The sequence below is a fragment of the Danio rerio genome, chromosome 13 (genome assembly GCF_052040795.2).
Source record: "Danio rerio strain M-AB ecotype USA chromosome 13, GRCz13ab, whole genome shotgun sequence".
NCBI classification, from domain to species: domain Eukaryota; kingdom Metazoa; phylum Chordata; class Actinopteri; order Cypriniformes; family Danionidae; genus Danio; species Danio rerio.
Genome location: NC_141033.1, coordinates 41,640,581 through 41,665,259, shown reverse-complemented (window position 1 = coordinate 41,665,259; position 24,679 = coordinate 41,640,581). Strand labels below are relative to the sequence as shown.

General features: G+C 34.1%; 1 protein-coding gene across 4 annotated transcripts in view; it reads right to left on the bottom strand.

Moving 5' to 3' along the window:
- Positions 1-24,679, bottom strand: part of col19a1 (collagen, type XIX, alpha 1) — a 306,597-nt gene that overhangs the window by 120,925 nt on the left and 160,993 nt on the right. For all 4 annotated transcript variants that reach the window (NM_001442495.1, NM_001442496.1, XM_087278424.1 and 1 more), the window contains 1 exon segment: positions 4,341-4,385. In NM_001442495.1, coding sequence (NP_001429424.1) covers positions 4,341-4,385 — 45 coding nt within the window.

Genomic DNA, 24,679 nt, shown 5'->3' with positions numbered 1-24,679 from the left:
TATCTTCTACATTTTAAACATTGTCATATAAAAAAATACAAGAATAAAATGAGCTCAAAATAACTTCATACATTTTGACAGAAAAAAAGAAAAATAAATAAATAAAAATACTATATTAACTATTACAGCAATAACATATTTGTCTAATCTAATCTATACTTTCAATGACCATCAGTTCAACAGGAGTCTCATCTAGATGATCCAAAAGTCATAAAATACTTCCTAAATAGACCAATTTATTTTTAATTATTTACCAATTTACCAATTTAATAAGAGTTTTTCTAATGCAAGATGCATTATACAGAGTTTAATTTAAAATATTTAAAATATTAAAATATTTTTGTCAGTTTGATTGATGTAAGTTGAGATGACTTGAAAATTTTATTTAATTCAACTAAAAATTGAAGGCAGCAAGATTTTTTTTTACATTGTATAATTCGAAGGTGATATGTATACTGTATATGATATGTAGATACAGTTGAAGTCAGAATTATTAGCACCCCTTTGATTTTTTTTTTCTTTTTTAAATATTTCCCAAATTATGCTTACCAGATTCAGGAAATGTTCACAGTATGTCTGATAATATTTGTTCTTCTGGAAAAAGTCATTTGTTATATTTCGACTAGAATAAAAGCAGTTCTTAATTTTTTAAACACCATTTTTAAGAAAAAAATTATTAGCCCCTTTAAGCTATTTTTTTCTGATAGTCTACAGAACAAACCATCGTTATACAATAACTTGCCTAATTACCCTCATATGCATAGTTAACCTAATTAAGCCTTTAAATGTTCTTTAAGCTGTATAGAAGTGTCTTCAAAAACATCTAGTCAAATCATCATCAAACATCAAGATAAAATAAATCAGTTATTAGAAATGAGTAATTGAAACTATTATGTTTAGAAATGTGTTGAACAAATCTTCTTTGAGACATTGCAGTTTGTGTAGTATATATGGTATGCGATATGTATATTGAATGCTTTTAAACATTTAATAAATTAGCTAAAACTTTGTTTAAACTACATATGCTTTTATTACCTGGTTTCTAGCAATGGAGGAATCTTGATCCACTTTTGGCAACTCTGAGTCAATGTCAGAGGAGAATTTGCAGAATTTTGGGTATGAAAATATGGCACAATGGAGCACCTACACTGGCTAGTTGCTGAATACCTCATTTAAGTTTTGTAAGAGAAACACACCGTTTAAAACTTTGTGAATGACAGGTGTTGAAATCTGTGGAGATTTTTGAAAAGTTTTGCGGGCACAGATTTTGCGTGGGCTTGAGCGTGCCTTATAATATTAATACTGATATATATATATATATATATATATATATATATATATATATATATATATATATATATATATATATATATATATATATATACAAAATGTGCCATATATTGCATCAACAGGTCATATCAAACTCATTTTTTTATAACTTACTTCTGCAATAAACAACTGAAATTAAATCAAATCAGTATGTAATTTTCTTATGAATAAACCAGTTCCCTTAACAATATAATTATCTCTAAAACAAGAAGCAGGAGCTCTAAACGGCTTGAAAACTATGAGAATACAGGCAAAAAATAAGCAAGAGCACTTTTAAAACTTTTGACACATAGAAATGTATGAGATGCAAGATGAAACAACTGTAACAGCAACAGTGTTTTGCTTTTACATTTTGTATCTGATTGATTTCAAAAAAATGAATAGCAATGAACATTTGTTGTTTATTTCTGTGCCTGGTTGCATAAAGTAGCTTAAGTTTTTTCTTCTTAACTAAGAGAATAATTGAAGGGTTATCTTAACAATGCAGGTGTGTTGTTAAAATATATTTATGGTTGCTATGGGCATGCTACTCATTTTTTTAAAGCAGTAGCAGCTTACCAGTATAACTCTTCATCTACTTGATGGTAAAGACTCATAATAAACAGTGATTTTATTGTGTGGTTGATTTGTGGTAGGCTTGTGTCTTGCACACATACTTGAGCATGACTATGTTTACACACAGATGCACCTTTTAAACATGACAAAAGATTTCTCTAAAGTTTGTTGTTGTTAAAATTATTGAAAAGTCTGTGTGTAATTAAAATGAACCTAAGAAATAACACTAATAAAATACTATTGTGGGGACACATTGGCGCAGTGGGTAGCACTGTTGCTTTACAGCAAGAAGGTCACTGGTTGGAGCCTCGGCTGGGTCAGTTGGCATTTCTGTGTGGAGTTAGCATGTTATCCCGTGTTCGCATGGGTTTCCTCCACAAGTTCAAAGACATGCGCTCTAGGTGAATTGGGTGAGCTAAATTGTCCGGAGTGTATGTGTGTTTATCATCAAGGTTGGTGGTTGAGCATTGGGCTAACAACCCACCTCATAAAAATTAGAAGTTATGAAAAACCAACATGGTGTGGCTAAATATCAACTTCGATATAAAGGGTCCTGGGATTAAGTAAAAGAAAGTAAAATACCATTGTATCTGCGGTAGCCGGGGTACGGTAGCAAAGCTATTTGATTATTATGCCAGGATGATAATATACTGCAATGACATATCAGTCTAGAAAATGTTTTATTTTCCGACGATATTAAGGCACAATGTACTGTCAGAAGAGTCAAGCTTTAAATAGGAAATCAAAACTCTTTCGTCATTTTGAGCCATATGCTAATGGTCTAATCTGATTTAATGATCTATGCTAAGCTAAGCTAAAACTGTAACTAAAAGATTGGCTGAATGGATTTTAAAACTCAGCTGTTTAACTACAAGGAAGTAGTTTTGTTCAGCTCTTTTAAGGGAAAATTAACCTTAACACTGTAATTTCCAATAATTCTTTAACTACTAGAACTACCATATGATTTAAGACGTCATACAGTCACATCATATTCACATTCAAAGCTTCTTTTGAGATATAAAAATTTTAAAAAGCTTTGAATGTCTGTCCTCATATTTAATTAAAGAAAGCTGTTCATGTTTTTATCACCAGCAGAATGGACTACTGTAATGTACTCCTCACTGGCCTTCCCAAAAAGACAATCAGACAGTTGCAGCTCATCCAGAACGCTGCGGCCACGATCTCGTTCTTCGGAGATCGCTGGTTTCCACTATACCAGGACTACACTTCCGCATATCCCAGGACTACATTTTCATACATGCACCTCTTCCAGACACGCACGCCTGTTCATTCATCTATCCTGATTACAATCACCAGCTGAACCTTGTCACAGACTGATAGCCTACCATACATAAGCCACTCATGAACTCATCCAGTTGCCGAGTCTTGTTTACCCTAGTGTGACATTACAACGCGTTTCTCCCTGTCTTGTTTATCCGTGTTTAGACCCTAGCCTTGCATTCCTTGTTATTCTGTTTAGCCGCCTGCCTTTAGACCTATTGCCTGTTATATTGACGACGCTTCTGGATTTGCCTGTATATACCCGTTAGCACCTGTATGACCACTGCTTGCCTGACCCTGAATAAACCTGCATATTGGATCTTACCTCAGTTGTATCTGTCACCTCCCTCCCCTGCCGTTACAGAATCGGCCTTCAGCTACTACACCCCCCACAGCTGGAATCAGCTTCCAGAAATGATCAGATGTGCTCTAACATTAGGCACGTTCGAATCAAGACTGAAAACACATCTGTTTAGCTGTGCCTTTACTTAATGAGCACTGTGCTACGCCCGACAGATTGCAATATTATGTCTTTCTTTTCTTTTTCATTCTTTTATAACCCGTTTTAACACAGTTAATCAGTTTTTATTCACTGTTATTATTTGTTTTTATTTCCTTATACACTTGTCTTTTTTATTCCGGTTTATGTAAAGCACTTTAAATTGCCACTGCGTGTGAAATGTGCTATATAAAACTTACCTTGCCTTGCCTTAATTAGGTTAGCAGCCTAAAAATGCAATCATTTTGGTAACACAGCCTGTAAATGTATAGTTTACTAGACATTTGTTAATGATCCCCCTGTACTTTCATTTTCACTTTCACAAGCAGTAGAGAAGGCTTTTTGTGGCACTGAATATGATCTTCTGAAAAACATATCTGAAGTAAAGTTATCTTTTTGCCAACAGTAAGTAAAATTTTTATTTGCATGAAATTGCTAGGCAGCAGAGACAGGGAAGACACTGAAATGCATGGGGCCATTCTGACTGCTATGGTTAATAAAGCTAGAAATACCCATAGCTCTTTTACGTTTTGTAATTTTCATAATATATTAATGTTAGAAAAAAAATATACACATATTAAGGAAACGTCAGGGTATTATAGATATGTGTGTTTTATTTAAAATGTAATTATTATTCAAATGTAATTTTTTTCACAAACTTTAAGTCAATCTTTACCTGTAATCCTGGAGTCCCTGGCTCTCCGGTTTTCCCTCGTCGACCCTGCAACACAGAAAATGGGAAAATTACAAAAGAGCGACTGTTTGGGCAGGTTCATGTTTGGCAAAGCTGGGGTGGCAATTAGAAGACGACAGCTCCTCTTGTCACAGTGACTAATTTGCTTTTAATTAACAGAAAGAAAACAGCTTAATTGCAGAGCTCTGTGTGGTGCATCCCGTTCTCTTTATACCACCTCCCTTCCAGCTGTGACAAACTCGGGCCACATCAATCACAACAGGCCCTTGGCGGCAAACAGAAAGGGCCCCTGTGAATGGCCCCGAAGGCTCGCCTGGACATAATGGACTATTCACAAATATAATAACCAGCTTCAATTTGTATGCTCCGAACACACACAAAAAAGGCAAAGTGCGTGAGGTGGGCTCAATGTAAGCCGTCCAAACTGCCAGTCACTGGTTTAATTTTCGACGCTGCACGACGACGCCAGCCTATCAGAAAAAACTGACATAAAGACAGCCAGTGTGGCAACCTCGGGGAAATTAGTTTCCACATTGTCCCTCGTTGAATGAGCCGGACGTTTCTTTGATGGCTGCGTCTTCATGTGCTAAATTAATTTTATGGAGACGTTTTATATACAAGCGCATGGTGCAATTTCAGCAATATGTACACGGCATTATTAGGAATTCACTAGGGGGAGGTCTTTTTTTTTGGTCCATGTTTGTGAGATCTCTGCTCATGAAAGAGGATGTTGAATGTCCACACAAAAGGCAGTGGCTTGTCTGTATCCTCAGAACTGTTCATTTACATAGTCTTTGATTCGATGATGTCGGGTTGGCTCGTGTTTGTCATTTTTATTACCAGCAACATAAAGAACTTCCAAAGAATGAAGGACTTTCATGGTCAGGCCCTGTATGAGTGCATGGGTGCCAGAAATTTCACTGTAAGAAGGGAACATTGACTATAATGACGAAATATTATATAGAAGGATTTGTGGGAGACATTTGTGCCTGAAATTTCCTGTTCATTCTTGATGTCCTGTGTTGTGAAGAGTTGCTTGGGTGTTTCTAGGTTGCTGCGTACTAATCTGTTCACACCACTCTTAAAGGGATAGTTCACCCAAAAATGAAAATCTTTCTGTTAAGAATAAAACACACTAAATCAGATAGTTAAGTGGTCCAGTAAGCGGACAAGACAATCTGGAGGCTGTGTGTAGACCAGGCAGCTAAAGAGAATTACAAATCCAATTTTAAGTGACACTGCTCATCCCCTAAACTCAGAGTTTCAGCTCCTTCTGGTCGCATGTTTTTAGTATCAAGCTTTCATACCAGCAGCCGTTAAGACATTTAATTAAAGCATAGACTAAAGCAGAGGTGTTTCCGTCTCTTTGGAGGGGGATTGGACACTTGAAGAGAGAATTTTTTATTTATTTTATTTATTTTTTTGAAGAGAGTGTTTTGTATGTCTGTTTTATGTCTTTATGTCCATTTGTTGTTGTCAATATGTGAGTTTTTTGAGTGGCACAGTTATGAAATGGGGACTTTTGACTGCAAACCAAATCTACCTTTGGGTAACCTAACATAACCTAACCTAACCTAACCTAACCTAACCTAACCTAACCTAACCTAACCTAACCTAACCTAACCTCTTCATACCACAAGATCACTGGGCTGACTTTGAGTATAAAATAATGCATAGTTACACACAATGCATTCTTGTTGTGCCAACACAAATAGTTTAGGTTAACTTATGTTGGGAAAAAATGAATGTGTTTTTTATTATTTTTGTCTCTTTTTCTTTTCATCAAACAATTATTTGTATTGGTCATTTAAGGGTCATATATTAACTGAACTTCTACTGTTGTGTGTGGGATGCTGTGCATACTAATTAGCATTTTTGCAGAAGTAGATATATGCTGGTCCAAAATTTATTTCAGCTCTGCAAAAGCTTCCTGTCTGAAGAAAGGTGTTAAAACAGGACACAGAAAGTTTTATGCTTTTATTGTTGTGCAGAAAAGAGGACTTATGTCTGAGGTGCGGCCAATGGAGGACTGAACAATGTTTGACAAATGACGAATTCCACTAAACTCCACCTGTTAATATCAGCTGCCTTTATAAGTTGAAGTCAGGAAATGAAAACTGTTGCGCACCTCCTTAATTTAACTTTTACATTGCATTGAGGAGAACAGAATTCTGTGAATCGAATTTTTCATTTGTATCCAATAAATTGTTACGATTTTTGACATTGAAGAAAAACCTCTCCTGATCTTTTTTCTTGAACACGCATGGAATTGATGAAATATTCAAACACTTAATTCTTTTGACAATTTTATTTGGGTTGAAGATAAACAATTAAGTTGATTAAGAAGAATTTTCTAGACTAATTAACAATAATGTTTTGTTTGCAAAAATAAAAGTTTTTTTTTTTTAACTTTGTCTTTCTGTTTTGTTTCTAGAACAAATCTCAAACAATTATAATATCAAGACATATTTTCTAGACAAATAAAAAAATGTTTTGTTCGCAAAAATAAACTTTTTTTTTTACTTTGACTTTGTTTTTTTTCTAGATAAAAAAAAAATCAAACAAGTATTAAATCAATAAGTATTTTTTAGAACAATAAAAAAAGTCAAAGCTAAGTGAGTTTTTTTCTTAACCAGCTAACTATAATTTAAATTTAATATACTTTATTGTCCTCAATAAAGTGGGGAAACTTGTACTTGTATAGGACCCTATAGGTCCACGTTTGCATATACTGAACAAACCAACTAATTTAAAACATAGCTCACACAACAATTTAGTTTCAAAGAAGAGAATTACATGTTTAAAAGTACAATTGACACGGGTAAAAAAAAATGGTGCTACTTTGATCAAAATATAAATTCAATATACTGAATGTGTTCATAATGTTTTGCAGGTGGGATATGGGTGGGGATAGAGACAGATTTTGTGGACTGGGTGGGTTATTGTTTGATGAATTGATCAACAGTGTATTTATAAATGTAATTACAGAAATTAATTACAGATGTAATTAGATGCATGTATTTAATCAAGTATAAGTATGTAAAAACTTGTATTTACAAAATAAGTACATTGTGGCGAATTATTTATTTCAGTGTAAGTATATATTATTTAAGCCAACTTAATATAAAGTGGGACCAAAAATATTTCTTAAAACATTTGTCTCTGCACACATGCAGCCTATATCATCTAATAGAAGGCAATAAATCATACTGCCTAAACAAGCTAAAGAGCAAACTTGGCTTTAGATTCAACTGTAATGTTTCAACAAAACCATAGTGTATTAGGCTTTAAGTTACAGCCTGAAAAAATAAAATAATTACTTTCTGCAGAACCCCAAAAATGCTCAATAGCTAAAGAAAATGCAATCATATGAATGCTTTAGCTATAGTTCTACCAGGAAGACTGAGATGACACGTCATTCATAATAATTATCTTGTCAACCTATAACAACCAAGCAAGCCATGTATATAAGCCCATCTAAATAATCTGTTTCGCTGTATTCAGGTGACGTTGTGGAAGTTTCACTCCATCCTCCCCATCACCACCACAACCAGGTCGGCCTAGTCTCCACTCAGGGGGTTGGCTTCGCCCTACCTTCATCTTCAGGCAGGATCTGCCAACTCATCCAGAGTTCTGCACTATAGATGGGGCTTACGCCAAAGAACTTTATAAAAGGACTGTAACGAATTCGCATTCATGCAAACAATTCACAATAAATGTTCAAACGTTTATCTGCCTCCTAAAGTCTTTCTGATAGAATTGTTTTACTTACATTATTTAGGTATTTGGACCCTAAACACTACAAAAAATTGTAAACTAACCCTTTAAGCTGGATTTTTCCTACATTATCCTCTCATCAACAAGACAATTTGAATGAATCATTTATTGCTATAGTGTCAACAGACAAAGCCCTAACTGTAAACATAAGTCAGATTTAGATTAAAGAACACTAGAAAAAATCCAACTGAAAGTAACACAATGAAACTCCTACACATCTACTGCAGACTGTATATGTCTGCAAAATATCAATTACTAGCTGAAATTGTTCAGTAATGCCATCATAATTATGTTTGTTTCACTAAGTGAGGCATTATTAAACAGAGAGAACATGAGGAAATGTTAAATGGAAGGTTGTAAATTGTAATTCTCACAGCTTTGAAAGTTTATATTCATCATTTGATTATGCTGCTCAGTGAAAATCAGATGGTTGTTATGAGTAATGATATGTTAACACAGTGAAATAGGTCAGTGAATGATTTGTTCAAGATTTAGTCTGTATTTTCTGAATAACACGAGCTGAGATGTAAAACAAGAAAATGTCTTAATTCTGCTATGTTAAACACATCATGAATAATGTATTTCTGCTTTTACTCCTATAATGTATTAGGCTCTTTTATAGTAATATCTCAGTGGTGATGATAAGATACACTTCATGCATTATAGAAAAGGGGGATTAAAGTGTTACATGCAAAGCAGAAGTTGTAAATTCAATCGATACCATCAATCTGCATATTAAAAACCTTCTATGTTTCACAGTGCAGAAAAGTAGAAGTCATGGCATGTTGAAATAATTTGTTGATTTTTAAGACTGCATACCCACATAGATTTCACTTACTAAGGTAAAAATAACACATATATACATATTTTAACACATTTCTTTCTATTATTTAAGCTCTAAAAAACAGAATATTTTATACCGAACAACTGTTGTTTTTCAGCAAATAAATGATTTATATTTTTGTTTTAAATTGTAGTTTAATTTAAATAAGTAGTTTTAAAACCAAAATAGAAATGAGTCAAAACAAGCATGTCATCCAGAGAACTGATAACTTTAAACTGCTCAATTTAAATTGCATATTATATTTTATGGTTGAAAAATTGTAAAAATATAACTGATCAGTACAATGATAAAGTAAAGTAAAAAGTAAAGTTAAATTAAATTAAATTGGTAACACTTTACAATAAGGTTCATTAGTTAATGCATTTACTAAAACAAACTAATCATGAACAACACTTGTACAGCATTTATTAATCAGAATTAAACATTTACTAATGGATTATTAGCATCCAAGTCTGTGCTTGTTAACATTAGTTAATGCACCGTGAGTTAACAAACTAACAATAAACAACTGTATTTTCATTAACTAACGTTTAATAACATGAATAAATACTGTAGTAAATGTATTGTTCATTGTTTGTTCCTGTTAGTTAATGCATTAATTAACATTAACTTATAAACCTTATTGTAAAGTGTGACCATTAAATTTAATTTAATTTAATTAAATTTAATTTAATAAATCTAAATTAACTTGATTTTTCCATCTGCATATAATATAATATGGTTAAAAAATTGTAAAAAAAAAAATAATAATAATAAATAAATAAATACTGATTAGTATGATGAAAAAAATATAAAATTAAATTTATATAAATAAATCTAAATTAACTAAATTTTTCCATCTCCATATAATCTATTATGGTTGAAAAATTGTAGAAATATAACTGATCAGTATAATGAAAATGAAATGAAATGAAATAAAATAAAATAAAATAAAATAGAATAAAATAAAATAAAATAAAATAAAATAAAATAAAATAAAATAAAATAAAATAAAATAAAATAAAATAAAATAAAATAAAATTTTTCCATCTGAATATTATATAGTATGGTTAAAAAAGAAAATGAAATATAACTAAAAAGTATAATAAAAAATAAAACTATTTTTTTTTCTTCTGCATATAATGTATGGTTGAATAAATATGATGAAAAAATATATATATATATATAAACTAAACTAAATTGGACCACAGAACACTACAGAAATGTCAGATTTTTATACAATTGTGCTATGTTAAACCTTTAGTTCCTGAAGCACTGAGCATCACACTTTTTGCAAGTCACTTTAAATTTTTTAAATTCAGGCCAAGCACAAACCCATTTTTCTAGAAATGAATCACCCTGTTGTTCTCCAGAGAGATGAAGGCTGTTTCACAAGCTACTGTCTTGACAAAAAAAAATCAAACGGGATCTAACAGGACAGAAGGAGACGTGGACAGCCCAGATGCACAACAACTCAAGGACAAGCACATCACAGTGTGTAGTTGAAAAATCAGATGCATCAGTGGTGCTCAGCTAGAAACTTCACTGAACACCAACTTCATCTACACAGCAAAGACTCTGAAATACTACAGGCCTTTAGAAAAGAGGCATTTCAAAAAAGAAAGCCTAGTGTAACTCTGACAAAGCAAAAGTGGCTAAAATACATAACATTTCATGTATATTCAGTGGTTAACAATTAAGGATAAATAGGGCCCTATCATACACCCGGCGCAATGCGGGTCACAATTGTTGTTTGCTAGTTTCAGCTCGGCGCAAGAGTCGTTTTGAGCCACATTGTTTAAATAGCAAATGCATTTACACTCATATGTGCACCCATAAGCATTCTAGTCTAAAAAGAAGGTGTGTTGAGGCGTATTGCTGGCGCATTGCTATTTTGAGAAACTATAATAGATTGTTCAATAGACCAGAACAAAGCGAGCCTAAGTCCAGCGCAGAGCGCGTTAGTTGTGCGCCTCGCTTACACATTGCATACTGACAGGATGTACAGCATCAGTAAATATCTTTACAAATGAAAAATAATTTAAATATTTGCATGTTCTCCCTGCAAACTCCACACAGAAACGCCAACTGAGCCGAGGTTCGAACCAGCAACCCAGCAACAGCACTACCTACTGCGCCACTGCATCGCCCAAAAGTAGTATATTTTACAATATTACTAATTATATTTTACAATATTGTATATATAACCTGTCTATATATATATATATATATATATATATATATATATATATATATATATAGAGAGAGAGAGAGAGAGAGAGAGAGAGAGAGAGAGAGAGAGGGGGGGGGGGTATAATAAGGATATATAGGATATAAATAGAAAGGATTAAAATACTACAAAACATTATTTTCAAGCCTACATAGATATAAAAACCATACTTCTCTTGCCTTCTTCATCTCAGGGGGCTTTTTCAGTTTATTCATGACAATTTGCATTTGTATAAAGTTATCATTATTAGCAGTATTAATTATTATATGCATATTTATATTTATTTTATTAAAAACAAGCTTAGATTTGCCCACTTGTCAGGTTTTAGACCATATGGAGCACAGCATGTGTGTTAGGATATAACTCAGTTGTTTGATCACACTTCATTATTATTGTTCATTTATTCGTTTGCTAGAAATTAGAACTGAATTTAGAAATAGTTTTGAAAAAAATCTTTGCGCTTAACAAACAAATTTAATTATTTATAGGCTAATTGATATCTGTGTGTACAAGGTTTCCCTATCCATGAAAGTGTAAGTGAAAGTAAATAATGAGGAGGCTCATCTCTCATTCTTGCTCTGTAGATGCTCTGTTGAACTGTTTTTTTGCTAGTGAAACGCTCAGTTTTTCCACTTACAAAGTCCGTCATGTAAATAGCAAATGCATTATGGCGCGACGCCATTAAAACTAAGGTCTACTTAATTAAGGTCTATAATTAAGGTCTACCGCCACAGCTGGAAAAAATCCTAAAGGAAACACTGCATGAGGGGGAAAAAATCGGATTCGGGCCACATTAGGCTGCAGTGTGAACGTAGTCTTAGATAAAGGAATCAGATCTTTAGTGGTTTAAAGTGATATGATGAATTGGGCATATACTGTTATTCCAAAATAACTGGACATATACCGTTCTTTCCACATATTTACAAAAATACAAATCACAGTAACTTTTGATTTTTAATCCTGACACAGAAAAGTCTCCTCAGTATTGAGAAGCTTTTGTTGTCTATCTTCAAGTAAAATAGAAATATATAATATAATGTTCACAATCCAAATAATAAAAAATAAATATTACTCAATTTTTAAAAACATGGACGATTCTTCATCTCAAGGCCTTAAATGGTGCGGTAACTTTTAAGCAGTTTAACAGGTGTACTAAAAGTGCCTGTTAAGTATATCGACACACACATACGTGCACGTAGAAACATATATATTCCATGAAATGCCTTTGGCTGTTGGAAGAAAGGTCAGACAAGGGCATCGCTCCATGGCAGAAAGAAAGAGATCAATTGTGTGACACTCCACCCTTTCACACAGACCTTAGATCATTCACACACAGCGCCACCTCTGTCTCCTCTCCCCCTGTTGCTATGCAACACAGAGGGGCCTGTAAATCTGTAAATCCGAAGCCTTGATTATTATCGGAGTTCTTGCAAGGGCCAAGCTTAGGTCACAGACATACATTAGGGAGCACTTGTGGGAGGTACGAATGAGTGAGTGTGTGTGTATTTGTGCATGTACTAGAGACGGAAACAGAAAGACTGATTAATGAATGTTTAAAGTAAATGCACAGATTTCCAATTCAAATAAATTCACTCGACTGCACAGTTTGAAAGTGCTTCAGAAACAATAGCTGTTGAATAACAAACTTTTTAATTACAGTTTACATGTTCATCACATATTCTCAAGATTTCCATGTAAATAGTGAGTTAATGTAATGAATAGAAGAAATGAGAATCACATGAGGTCAAACTCAACCATTCTGCTTTACTTCTACAGTATCACTATTATAAAATGTAGCTTAGATGGCTAAATTATACTGCAGGTTTTATTGTACATGTGATCATATCTTTTAAAAGCATATTTTTTTATTTTAATGAATGATTTCTGAAAGATCACATGACACTGAAGACTGGAGTAATGACCTTAGAAATTCAATTCAATTCACCTATATTTGTATAGCACTTTTACAATGTAGATTGTGTCAAAGCAACTTAATTGAAACTGCGTAGTTCAGTTTTCAAAGTTTAAGTTCAGTTCAGTTTAGCTCAGTTCAGTGTGGTTTGATAATCACTACTGAGAGTCCAAACACTGAAGAGCAATCCATCCATGCGCAGCTCTACAGATCCCGAACCATGCAAGCCAGTGGTGACAGCGGCGAGGAAAAGACTTTACCAATATTCAGCCTTAAGTTACAAAATTATATTACATTTATTAAATTAGGCTCAATTAATTTAATTTACATTTAATAAGCTAAGTGGCGCAGTGGGTAGCGCTGTTGCCTCACAGCAAGAAGGTCTCTGGTTCAAGCCTCAGCTGGGTCAGTATATTTCTGTGTGGAGTTTGCATGTTCTCCCCGTTTTCGGATGGGTTTCCCCTGGGTGCTCCAGTTTCCCCCACAGTTCGAAGACATGTGGTATAGGTGAATTGAATAGACTAAATTGGCTGTAGTGTAATGTGTGTGAATGAGAGTGTTTAGGTGTTTCCTAATACTGGGTTGCAGTTGGAAGGGCATCAGCTGCGTGAAACATAGGCTGAAATAGTTGGTGATTCATTCCACTGTGGAAACCTCTGAAACAGAGACTAAGCTGAAGGAAAATGAATGAAGTAAGTTATGTGATCAAATAAATTAAGCTTTGATGATTACTGTATAAGTGACATCTTTAAAAACAAATCATGAATGATTTCAGGATCTTGAGAACAATGAAGACTAATGTAATGATCCTAAAAATACAGCTTGGAATTAAACAGTTTTTATAAAAAATAAAAAAGTAGTAAATTCATTCATTCATTTTCTTGTCGGCTTAGTCCCTTTATACATCAGGGGTCGCCACAGCGGAATAAACCAACAACTTATCCAGCACGTTTTTACACAGCGGATGCCCTTTCAGTCGCAACCCATCTCTGGGAAACATACACTCATACACTACGGACAATTTAGCCTACCAAATTCACCTGTACCGCATGTCTTTGGATTGTGGGGGAAACCGGAGCACCCTGAGGAAACCCACGCTAACGCAGGGAGAACATGCAAACTCCACACAGAAACACCAACTGAGCCAAAGATCGAACCAGCAACCCAGCGACAGCACTACCTACTGCACCACTGCATCGCCCAAAAGTAGTAAATTGTACATTTTAATTATAATTATATTTTACAATATTACTGCTTTTACTTTACACGTGAACAAATAAACACCGATTTGATGATCATAAGTAAAATTTTGAAGCATAATTGTTTGATGAATGATTTCTGAAGGATCATGTGACACTGAAGACTGGTGTAATGATGAAATTATACAATTTTTGAATAGTATTTCACAATATTACTGCTTTTACTTTAAATGTAATCAAATAAAAGCTTCGACATGTATAAGTGACATCTTTCAAAACGATGTTTTTTATAGTGCTGTACAGTATGTAACTGAATATGTTTACATGCACTAAGTACAACATAACATCAGCCATTTATAGTTCAGTGAGATCCATTTCAAATGATTCAGTGAGTAAGCAAGTCTTCGTAGACCAGTTCAAACTGATGACTCCTCATTAAAGTATTTTTACAAGGACATCAGCAAAATAATTATTTGCCTTAATCTGAATAAGAAAATATGATGAACAACATGTTTTCATAAGTTGCTTTTTTTTTCTTTTTCTTTTATGTTTCTGTTTTACAGGTTATAGCACATAATTCGAATAATGTCATTACATCACCATTTGACCCCATTTGACCATTTGCAGTTCACTCATCGCAAAATTAATAATAAACCGTCCAAAATCACATAGGGTGCCATGACAAACACAAATTGGTGTTGCGTGAAATGGCAGAGAAAACTAGCATCAAATGGTAATGTAATAACATCAATCCAACCCATTATTGATTCGTACCCCTACATACATTTCTGAAGAACGCAAAATACGTTCCAGGAGGTGTGTTTTACAATTTTTGTTTTTGCGAATCCAAGAGAGGATGCTGTGTACCCTTGTTTAAATCTCAAACTTCTCTTGCGAGTGCCATTTGCGACTGCTGTTTTCGCATAAATCCCACTGTTGACTGACTGAATGACTGACCAACCGACTGACCGACCAGTCGATTATCCGCCCACCCCCTTTCCTAAACCCAACCAATAGTGTTTTTTTCCAGATCTTACTACGTTCCCACCCTGTTATTTACTTATTTAATTTTTTTGCGCCTTTGCAGCCATACATAGTTCTAGTTATATAATTCGCCCACTCCAGAAATGTATATGGGGTACATTTTTACAATGAGCCTGTGTTGCATTAATCGAAGGATGTGTATCTATAACATGGAAAACACGATCATAAAAGAAACATTAAACAAGTAACTCATGTAAACATGTTATCCATATTATTGTCTTATTTAGCTTAAGGCAAATAATTACAATACTGATGTACATGTAAATGCAGTCAATTTAATGATGTGCGTATCATTGTAACACGTCCAATCTCTCCAACCAAATTTCTATCAGATTTCAAACTCTCAACCTGTCATTATTTTATCTTCAGTACTTAAAATTTAACATTTATTCAGCCGCCTTATATCCTTCAGACATTATAAATGCACTAACGCAACAAAACACTACAGATCTCCATCTGAACCGAATTCCCACAGTCTTATCTGACGGTTTTACCATGTGCTTTAATCTTTTATTTGAACTGTGCCCTATACGCAGAATGCCAGCATGGACGAACTACACTAAGATGAAACGGGTTGCTTACATCTAACCCACTTCTGTCTCGCCAGGAGCAAAGCAAACAAACATCAACCTGGGTAATCTTTAAAGCGGCACTCTAATCCTGATCCGAAATGTCAACAGTCTCACCAAGAGCCCGTGTGGGTCAGGTGCCATGGATTACAGAATATGTGGTAAAGGGACGTATAGGGGGGCAGAGAAGAGGAAATGACGGACATGAAGGCAGATATAGCATTTCAAAAGCTCCAATAATCTGCTGTAAACACACACACACATACACACTTCTACCAAGAAGAGGTCAGACGATAAGCCAGAAAGAGCCTGTAAATGGTCTGTCATTAAGCAGCTAATCCTCAACACACACGTACACAAATATATTTTCAATGAGCTGTTTCAAAGTCTCCTTTCCTCCCACTGCATATTCTTTCAGATATTTTGCTGTCGAGATCAAAGGCACCTGTAAATGTCATGTCACTGTAATTTGGGCTTTACTTTTAGATAAAAATGCTTAATGAACAATGCTATTTTGAATAATTCACGCAATGCAGCATGGTCTTGACTACCTTACTGATTTTAAAAAATGGATATCACACTATATAAATATTAAAGTGCAGAAATATATGGACTAATATGTTATCTTTTTATAAATTAAAAGATTTCCTTTCACTAAAAAAAGTCACTTATAGTTACAATGAACAACCCTCATCTGATGGTGATCAAATAAAACTAAGAACAGTTCTTGTGTGCTGTGCCATTTTTTATTTTTATTTAACCCCTTGGGGTTGACAAATGCAGATGCGATATCAACAGAATAAGTCTTAAAATACTCATTTTGATTGCATTGATAAGATAAACACAGATCAGAAATTTTCCAGTCCCCCAAAACACCCTCAGACCCCATTGGGAAAATACATAATATTTCTCCACATACATACATATTAATTGACCAATAAGAAGCACCATTAATTAATATAACTGAAAGGAACACACAATATCATTCAAACTTTTTAAATTAAATATTATTACTTTCAAAAGGATGCAACCTGATTACAAATACTACATGCAATGACTACATGCATGATTTACTCAGCATCAAAAAGATATATTGAAGGAATAGAAACTGCATAGTAAGAAAAACAAATGTCAATACTGTTATTGGGTTTGACTGGACTTGGATTTAAGTGTTCTTTAATAAAAAAAAATCATCTTTTGTGTTCAACAGAAGAAAGAAACACATAAATGTTTATAAACACATGCATAGGGTGAGTAAACAATGCCTGAATTTTCATATTTGATCAGTGGTGTAAAGTAACTAATTAAAAATACTCAAATTACTGTAACTGAGTAGTTTTTCTCAGAAATTGTAATTTACTAAGTAGTTTTAAAGATGTGTACTTTTACTTTCCCTTGAGTACATTTTTAGTGCTGTACCTGTACTTTTACTCCACTACTTTCCTTCAACCTGCAGTCGCTTTAGCTTTTCTTGTCTGTATATTTCCTGTTTCCCAGAGATGGGTTGCGGCTGGAAGGGCATCCGTTGCGTGAAAACTTGCTAGATAAGTTGGCGGTTCATTCCGCTGTGGCAACCCCGGATTAATAAAGGGACTAAGCCGACAAGAAAATGAATAAATGAATGTATATTTCCTGTCCACATAGAAGGTAAATCACATCATAATGAACCACTTCAAGACATGGGCGATTTATAATTGCAGCAAACAGTTTGGAAGCATCAAAAGATTCCGATGATGATGTCCAAAATCTTTACATGCATTAATCCAGAGACTGTTTAGATGCATGTCACTGATGAGAAGATGACGGATGTTTATGCTATGAGGACCGAAATTGCCTTAAACACCCAGCAGGCACAAGACGAAAATCAGGTTGACGTCAGAACGCAACATCAGGCTGACATCAATGTGCAACGTCCAACCTAAAATCAACCAAATATCAACATCTAATGATGTTACAGCATGATGTTTTGTGGACGTCAGCACTATGACGTCTATCAGATGTTGGACTTTGGTTGTCATACCTGAAATTACATGTAAACGCATCAGCTTTCACAGCATAATACTCATTACTCTTGAGTACTTTTAAAAGGGCTACTTTTACTCATACTTTGAGTAAACAACAGATACTTTTACTCTACTTGTAATACATTTTTAGACAAGTAATAGTACTTTTACTTAAGTATGATTTTTCAGTACTCTTTCCACGACTGTATTTGAGTGAACTATCCTTTTAAGGCACTTTTGCAAACTAAATATAATTGAAGCTACTGTATCTTTTCTATTTCTACTCTTCCTGGCCAGCAATATGAAGCCTTAAACTGCGGCATAGGCCCACACGGTTTAAATAGGAAGCTACAGATCCAGCAGGAGTTGGATGTGTTTTTGCTCTCTCCTTTCAATCTCAGAACGTCCAAGCAAACAAAGTGGCTTCTATGTAATTGGCGAAATTAACAATCTGCATAACAAGCAGCGCACAATAAATCTGCATGCAATTTAGCTCTTATCGCCCATTGCAGTTAACCAACCCACAATATGCTGTGGGTGCGTTTGTATACAGTCAGTATTCAACAGATCTGCCTGCGTTTTTTGGAGAGCTCAAATGCAATGAGAAGCCTCAGTAAAGCAGACGCTACAGGACATGACAGCCACCAGCCAGTGTCTTGTCTCCATGGCTACAGGTTGCTCCTCTAGTGATGTCTGATGAAATGAAGTCTCTTTTGTGCCAATTGATCCTGTGCTCCACCACTGGTGTCACTGTGAGTCATCCGGGAGCCGCAAGTGCTTGTGTGTGCTGCCTATTCACACTCAACCATCATGAGCACAGACAGAGAGGAAGACAGACCCACAAAACAGGTCATGAGCTGGAGATGTATAGATATACAGCAGATGTTGCATCAAAAGGCTTCCTTCAGAAAATGTGTACATGGAAAGAAAACTCTGGAGTACAATCACTTCTGTAAACATACACTGTTAAAAAAATTTGTAAATTACAGTTTTATACAGTTTTGAACTGTAATGTAAACTGTATTTTACTGTAGGACAGTTGTGCAGTATGTTACTGTATTTTAAAGTTGCATTGGGGAAATTACGGTATATTTTACAGTAAAGCTTTACAATACTAAAAAAAACATGCAGCAAGACAATCGAGTGCTGTAAATTAAATTACAAAAATAGAAAATTGTATTTTAGCTGCAATTAATTTACAATAAGTTACTTTAGCCAGTAAGTTACTTCAGCCACTAATATCACAGTTTAGTGTCCTTATGGTTATGTCATGTGATGTTGTGCTCTGACCCCTTTGTTCTATTTCCCAATTATATGTTAATGATCATGACTTCCACCTGTTTTGTCACCACTGTTTGTAATCTGTGTAATCGTGTCCTGCAAATTAAGAGCCCAGTTTTCAGTAGGACTGCACGATTAATCGAAAAAATATCAAGATCTCGATTCGAGCCTACACATGGTCTCAGGGCCGGAGTGGGACTCCTTTTTAGCTCTGGAGTTTCAAGCATTAGACCGGCCCACCTCAGTCAACGACTGACTGTATTAAAATATTGTTATTTTCAACTCAGTTTCTAATGACACTAACACGACTTTTTCAAGGACACAGCTACTTTAGAAGTTCAAATGTTTTTCATAAATACAGTATGAGAACGTTAATTCTTTATAGATATCCAGTCCTTTGTAACGGTCGTCACACACACACACAGAAAAAAAAAAATATGTACCCCTACATAAGTAACCCAAACAGTATTATATATCTAAACACAAAAAATAAAATAAATATATACATATTTTATGCTGGTGAGGTTCGATCTCGGATTGGCGGCGTCGTAACTCAACCACTAGACCAAGATGACGTTGTTGAAGAGATGTGTTCGGGATAGAAAATAAGTATTGCACTGTTATCTGCTGCTATTGATGTCTACTCTTCTTCTCCCCTTTTTTAGATTTCTGATCAAGTTATGTCAGATTTATTAATGTAGTGAATCATCTGATTTTCATTGAGCAGGTGTAATATTCATTAATATTAATTAATATTCACTAAGATACCGCTGCTTGGGGTGGAATGATAGCTACATCATCATTAACCTGCGGGCTGCATTTTGCTCATTGGGCTGAAAGAAAATAAATAAAAAGAGCGAGGCTGCGGCAAAATAATGAATAAAAATAGTGTGGCTATGGTCAAATAAATAAACAACTGAAAAAACTGCTGAGAGTGCAAGCAGCTAGGGACACCGGCCCTCGCGGCTAAAAAACGGACCGGCCCACCGGGAATTCTGACGGTGCTCCAGATTAGCCAATCCGGGCCTGCACGGTCTGCTTCTCTACGATTTAGCCAATTATATTTTCAAGGTCAGGAGAGAAGCGTAAAGGCAGTCGCACAAGTCTTCACAGCAACATGGACACCTCCAAATGGTGTTAAAAGTGTCACATACTATCTGTATAGGGTATAATTCACCCAAAAATATCATTTCTGTCTACATGTAATGATGTATTTGTGGCTGCGAAGTCACATATGAGCTGACCGCATGCTGTTTGTTTACCGAGAGAATATTACCGTGCACGTGAATGATGCCTGCTTTAGTGAACAGAACCTGCATAGGCTGTGAATAACATCTAATAAAGTTGTAAATAACGTTATATAATGAATAACGAATATATATATATATTCATTTTCTTGTCGGCTTAGTCCCTTTATTAATCCGGGGTCGCCACAGCAGAATGAACCGCCAACTTATCCAGCAAGTTTTTATGCAGCGGATGCCCTTCCGGCCGCAACCCATCTCTGGGAAACATCCACACACACATTCACACACACTCATACACTACGGACAATTTAGCCTACCCAATTCACCTGTACTGCATGTCTTTGGACTGTGGGGGAAACCGTAGCATCCAGACGAAACCCACGGGAAGGCAGGGAGAACATGCAAACTCCACACAGAAACGCCAGCTAAGGGCGAGGTTCGAACCAGTGACCCAACAACCCTCTTGCTGTGAGGCGAATGTGTGTTTAATATATGTGAGTAATTATATATATATATATATATATATATAATTTTTTTTTTATAGTTTGAGTAAATTATACACAATGGAAATTCCAAAAAGCAAACTTTAAACAACCGGATGATACATTGTTCAGAGTGTGAAATGTTGAACCCTTCATGCACTCAACTGTTGCATCTTAAATGACATATTTAAGGGGGGTGGGGCTTCATATACAAGCACGAAGTAAATTCCTACTAAAGTAAAGTAACCTAACCTAATATACAGTCTACACACACACAAAGTCACAATATTAGTATTTGATCTATTATTGATAATAATATAAATTTTAAAAAACTTGTTTAGCATAAATGTCTTATTCCAAAAATTTAAAAACCTTATTATTCAATATTAAAAATAAATCGAATTTGGCTAATACAGTACCCACATTTTCCTCATTACTTTATTTTTTTTTTAGGTATTAGTTTTAGATTCCTTTTTTAAGTTAAAACAATGAACAGTTACAGTTATATGTAAAGAAATAAGCAAATAATCTCAAAGTTAAAACAAAGTGTATATTGTTAATAAAGTTATAATATTATATATAAGTAATATATATATAATAAGTAATAAGTAACAATATAAACAATGCATATATATTGACATAAAATATATTTCTACTAACTACTGAAGAAAATGCTAATGTTTTTCCTTTAGGAATTAGCATATTTGGAACCAATTCTAAAAGAATCAAGTTAGAATACTGTAAGAATCATAAAAATTCCTTCCGTTAAAACAAAAGTTCCCAAAAGATTTTGAAACCAGTTCTGAGAGGATCATGTTAGAATCCTGTAAGAATTAAATAAAGCCTTTTTGGATAAAATGAAATTTCTGACAAGATTTTGCAATCCTTATTGTTTGATTCTTATAATCTTATTGGATATTGTGTAATCTTTATCAGAACCCTATGGTATTGGAACCCAACGCACTGAAATACTATCTCAAAACGTAACAGATTTTATAACCACTGAAGGATTTTCTATTCATTCTGATATACAACAGAGGATTTTATCCTATTGGGAATCTTCAAAGTACTGTTAGAATATAATCCTTTTTTTGAATCCTGAAATAAATTCCTATTAGGATTGACTCCAAATCAGGATAATCAGGAGGATTCTAAAGCACATGCTGAGGTATACAACACAGACACACACTTACACATACTGCACAGTGCCCTCCACTAATATTGTCGCCTTAGAAAAAAATATGAGCAAAGAAGCAATGCAATATTTTGATATTTTCCTCAAAATATTGACAAACAAAATTAAAATCCTTGAGTTTGTTTGGGATTTAGAGTAGAAGCTGTTTTCCTGAAACCCTTTCAAACTATTTGTAGTATTGCCAGACTTCAGTTTTGGAGACTTTCTGACCTCAATATTCAACTGCTTTCTGCAGTTCTCAGAGATTTTCAAGCAACTGAATCCTTCCTCTTAACAGACAGACGGACATGATCTCTTCCCAAACTCTTGCTTAATTATTAGACTAATGCTGGAAACGAGCAATTTTAGTGTTTTGATATTTTCTTACAGCCACTTCTCATTTTGTAAAGCTCAACAACCTTTTGCCTCCAATCACAGCTTTTCTTCAGTTTTAGCCATTGTGATGAATGACTGAGTGAGTCTGACCTTTATGTTTCCTCATATTTACATCCCTGTGAAACAGCAGGTCATGCTTGAGCAACTTCCAGCTCCTAGTCGTCCAGGTGTTTAATGAAAGTAAATTATCCATGGGAATACACTTTAAAATATTTTGCTCGGGTAAATCTATAGGGGTCCCAATAACAGTTACATTATTACACCAATTACATTATTAATGCTGTATGTAAATTGCTTTTTAATTACTATATCTGAAAAGTAATTCAATTTCTCAATAAGTAAAATAAGTAATAAGTAAAAATGAGTAATTTTATTACTTGACTCCACTCTAATTATAAACTCTGTAAATTAAACACATTGACAATAAAATTTAAACTCTTTAAGTTATTTAAATTTGAACCAATGGTATTTTATCTTTATTAAAAAATACAACACTTAAATAATAATTAACCATATATGCATTAAAACAAAAAATATTTCAAAGCACTGACACCGTTTTTCATACACATCACATGTTGACAAATTTCAGGTCATTGTGTTTAAGCATGTGCAACCATCTTGATAAATGTAATCTCCTGAAAAAATAGAATTATTCTGCAAAATATATTACTGTTTTGTTACTCTGTTTTGATTTATACAGAATTGTTGATTTATGTACAGTATTTAAGGTAAGTTTATTATATTATATTAAAAGTTATCCCTTATTAATATAAATCCCTTATTTATATTTATATACACAGTTGAAGTCAGAATTATTAGCCCCACTGATTTATTAGCCCTCCTGTTTATTTTTTCCCTAATTTTTGTTTAACGGAATGAAGTTTTTTTTTTCAACACATTTCTAAATATAATAGTTTTAATAACTCATTTTTAATAACTAATTTATTTGATCTCTTTCATGATGACAGCACATAATATTTGACTACATATTTTTTAAGACACTTCAAAACAGCTTAAAGTGACATTTAAAGGCTTAACTAGGTTAATTAGGTTAACTAGGCAGGTTAGGGTAATTAGGCAAGTTATTGTATAAGGATGGTTTGTTCGTTTGTTGTTGGTTTGTGGGTTTTTGTTGTTTTTTTTTGTCGTAAAAAATAGCTTAAAGGGGCTAATCATTTTGACCCTAAAATTTTGAAAATTAAAAACTGCTTTTATTCAAGCCAAAATAAAACAAATAATGCTTTCTCCAAAAGAATAAATATTATCAGACATACTGTGAAAAATTCCTTGCTCTGTTAAACATAATTTGGGAAATATTTATAATATAAAACAAAATTGAAAGGGGGGCTAATTATTCTGACTTCAACTGCATATATATATATATATAAATATATATATATATATATATATTTTTTTTTTTTTAAGGACCCTTTTCACCTAACTGTGACTTAAGGATCTTAAATTCATAAACCTTCTTTCTTATTTTGTACATAAATGTATGTGTATTTATGTATGTAATATATTATCTTTTCAAAAAAAAAAAAAATTGCTCATGCACGGTGTTTCTAATTTAGCATCTATGGACAGGGCAGGAAATTTTACGTTGTTCTCTTCTTTGGCTGCTGTTATTATTCTCACACAATGTTTTGATGACACCACCATTGAGTTTTTTTTTCTTTTTTTTCAGAAAATGACATTGCAAAAAATATATATTTGTTGTATTCTACCATTTACTGCATAGTTTACCCAACCATGATGACTTACGCTACTAAGAAATCTGGAAATGTGGTCCATTTGTGTTCTGAAGATGAACAGAGGACTGACTTGGGGGATTTGAACAACACAAGAGTGAGCATTTTTGATTTTGGGTGAACTAGCCCTTTATTCATTCATTCATTCATTCATTTTCTCTTTGGCTTTGTCAGTTTATGGGATCGCCACAGCAGAATGAACTGCCAACTTATCCAGCACGTTTTACGCAGCAGATGCCCTTCCACCTGCAACTCATCTCTGGGAAACATCCATATACACTTATTCACACACATACACTATGGATATTTTAGCCTACCCAATTCACCTGTAGCGCATGTCTGTGGACTGTGGGGGAAACCGAAACACCCAGAGGAAACCGGAGCACCCAGAGGAAACCTACGCAAACGCAGGGAGAACATGCAAACTCCACAT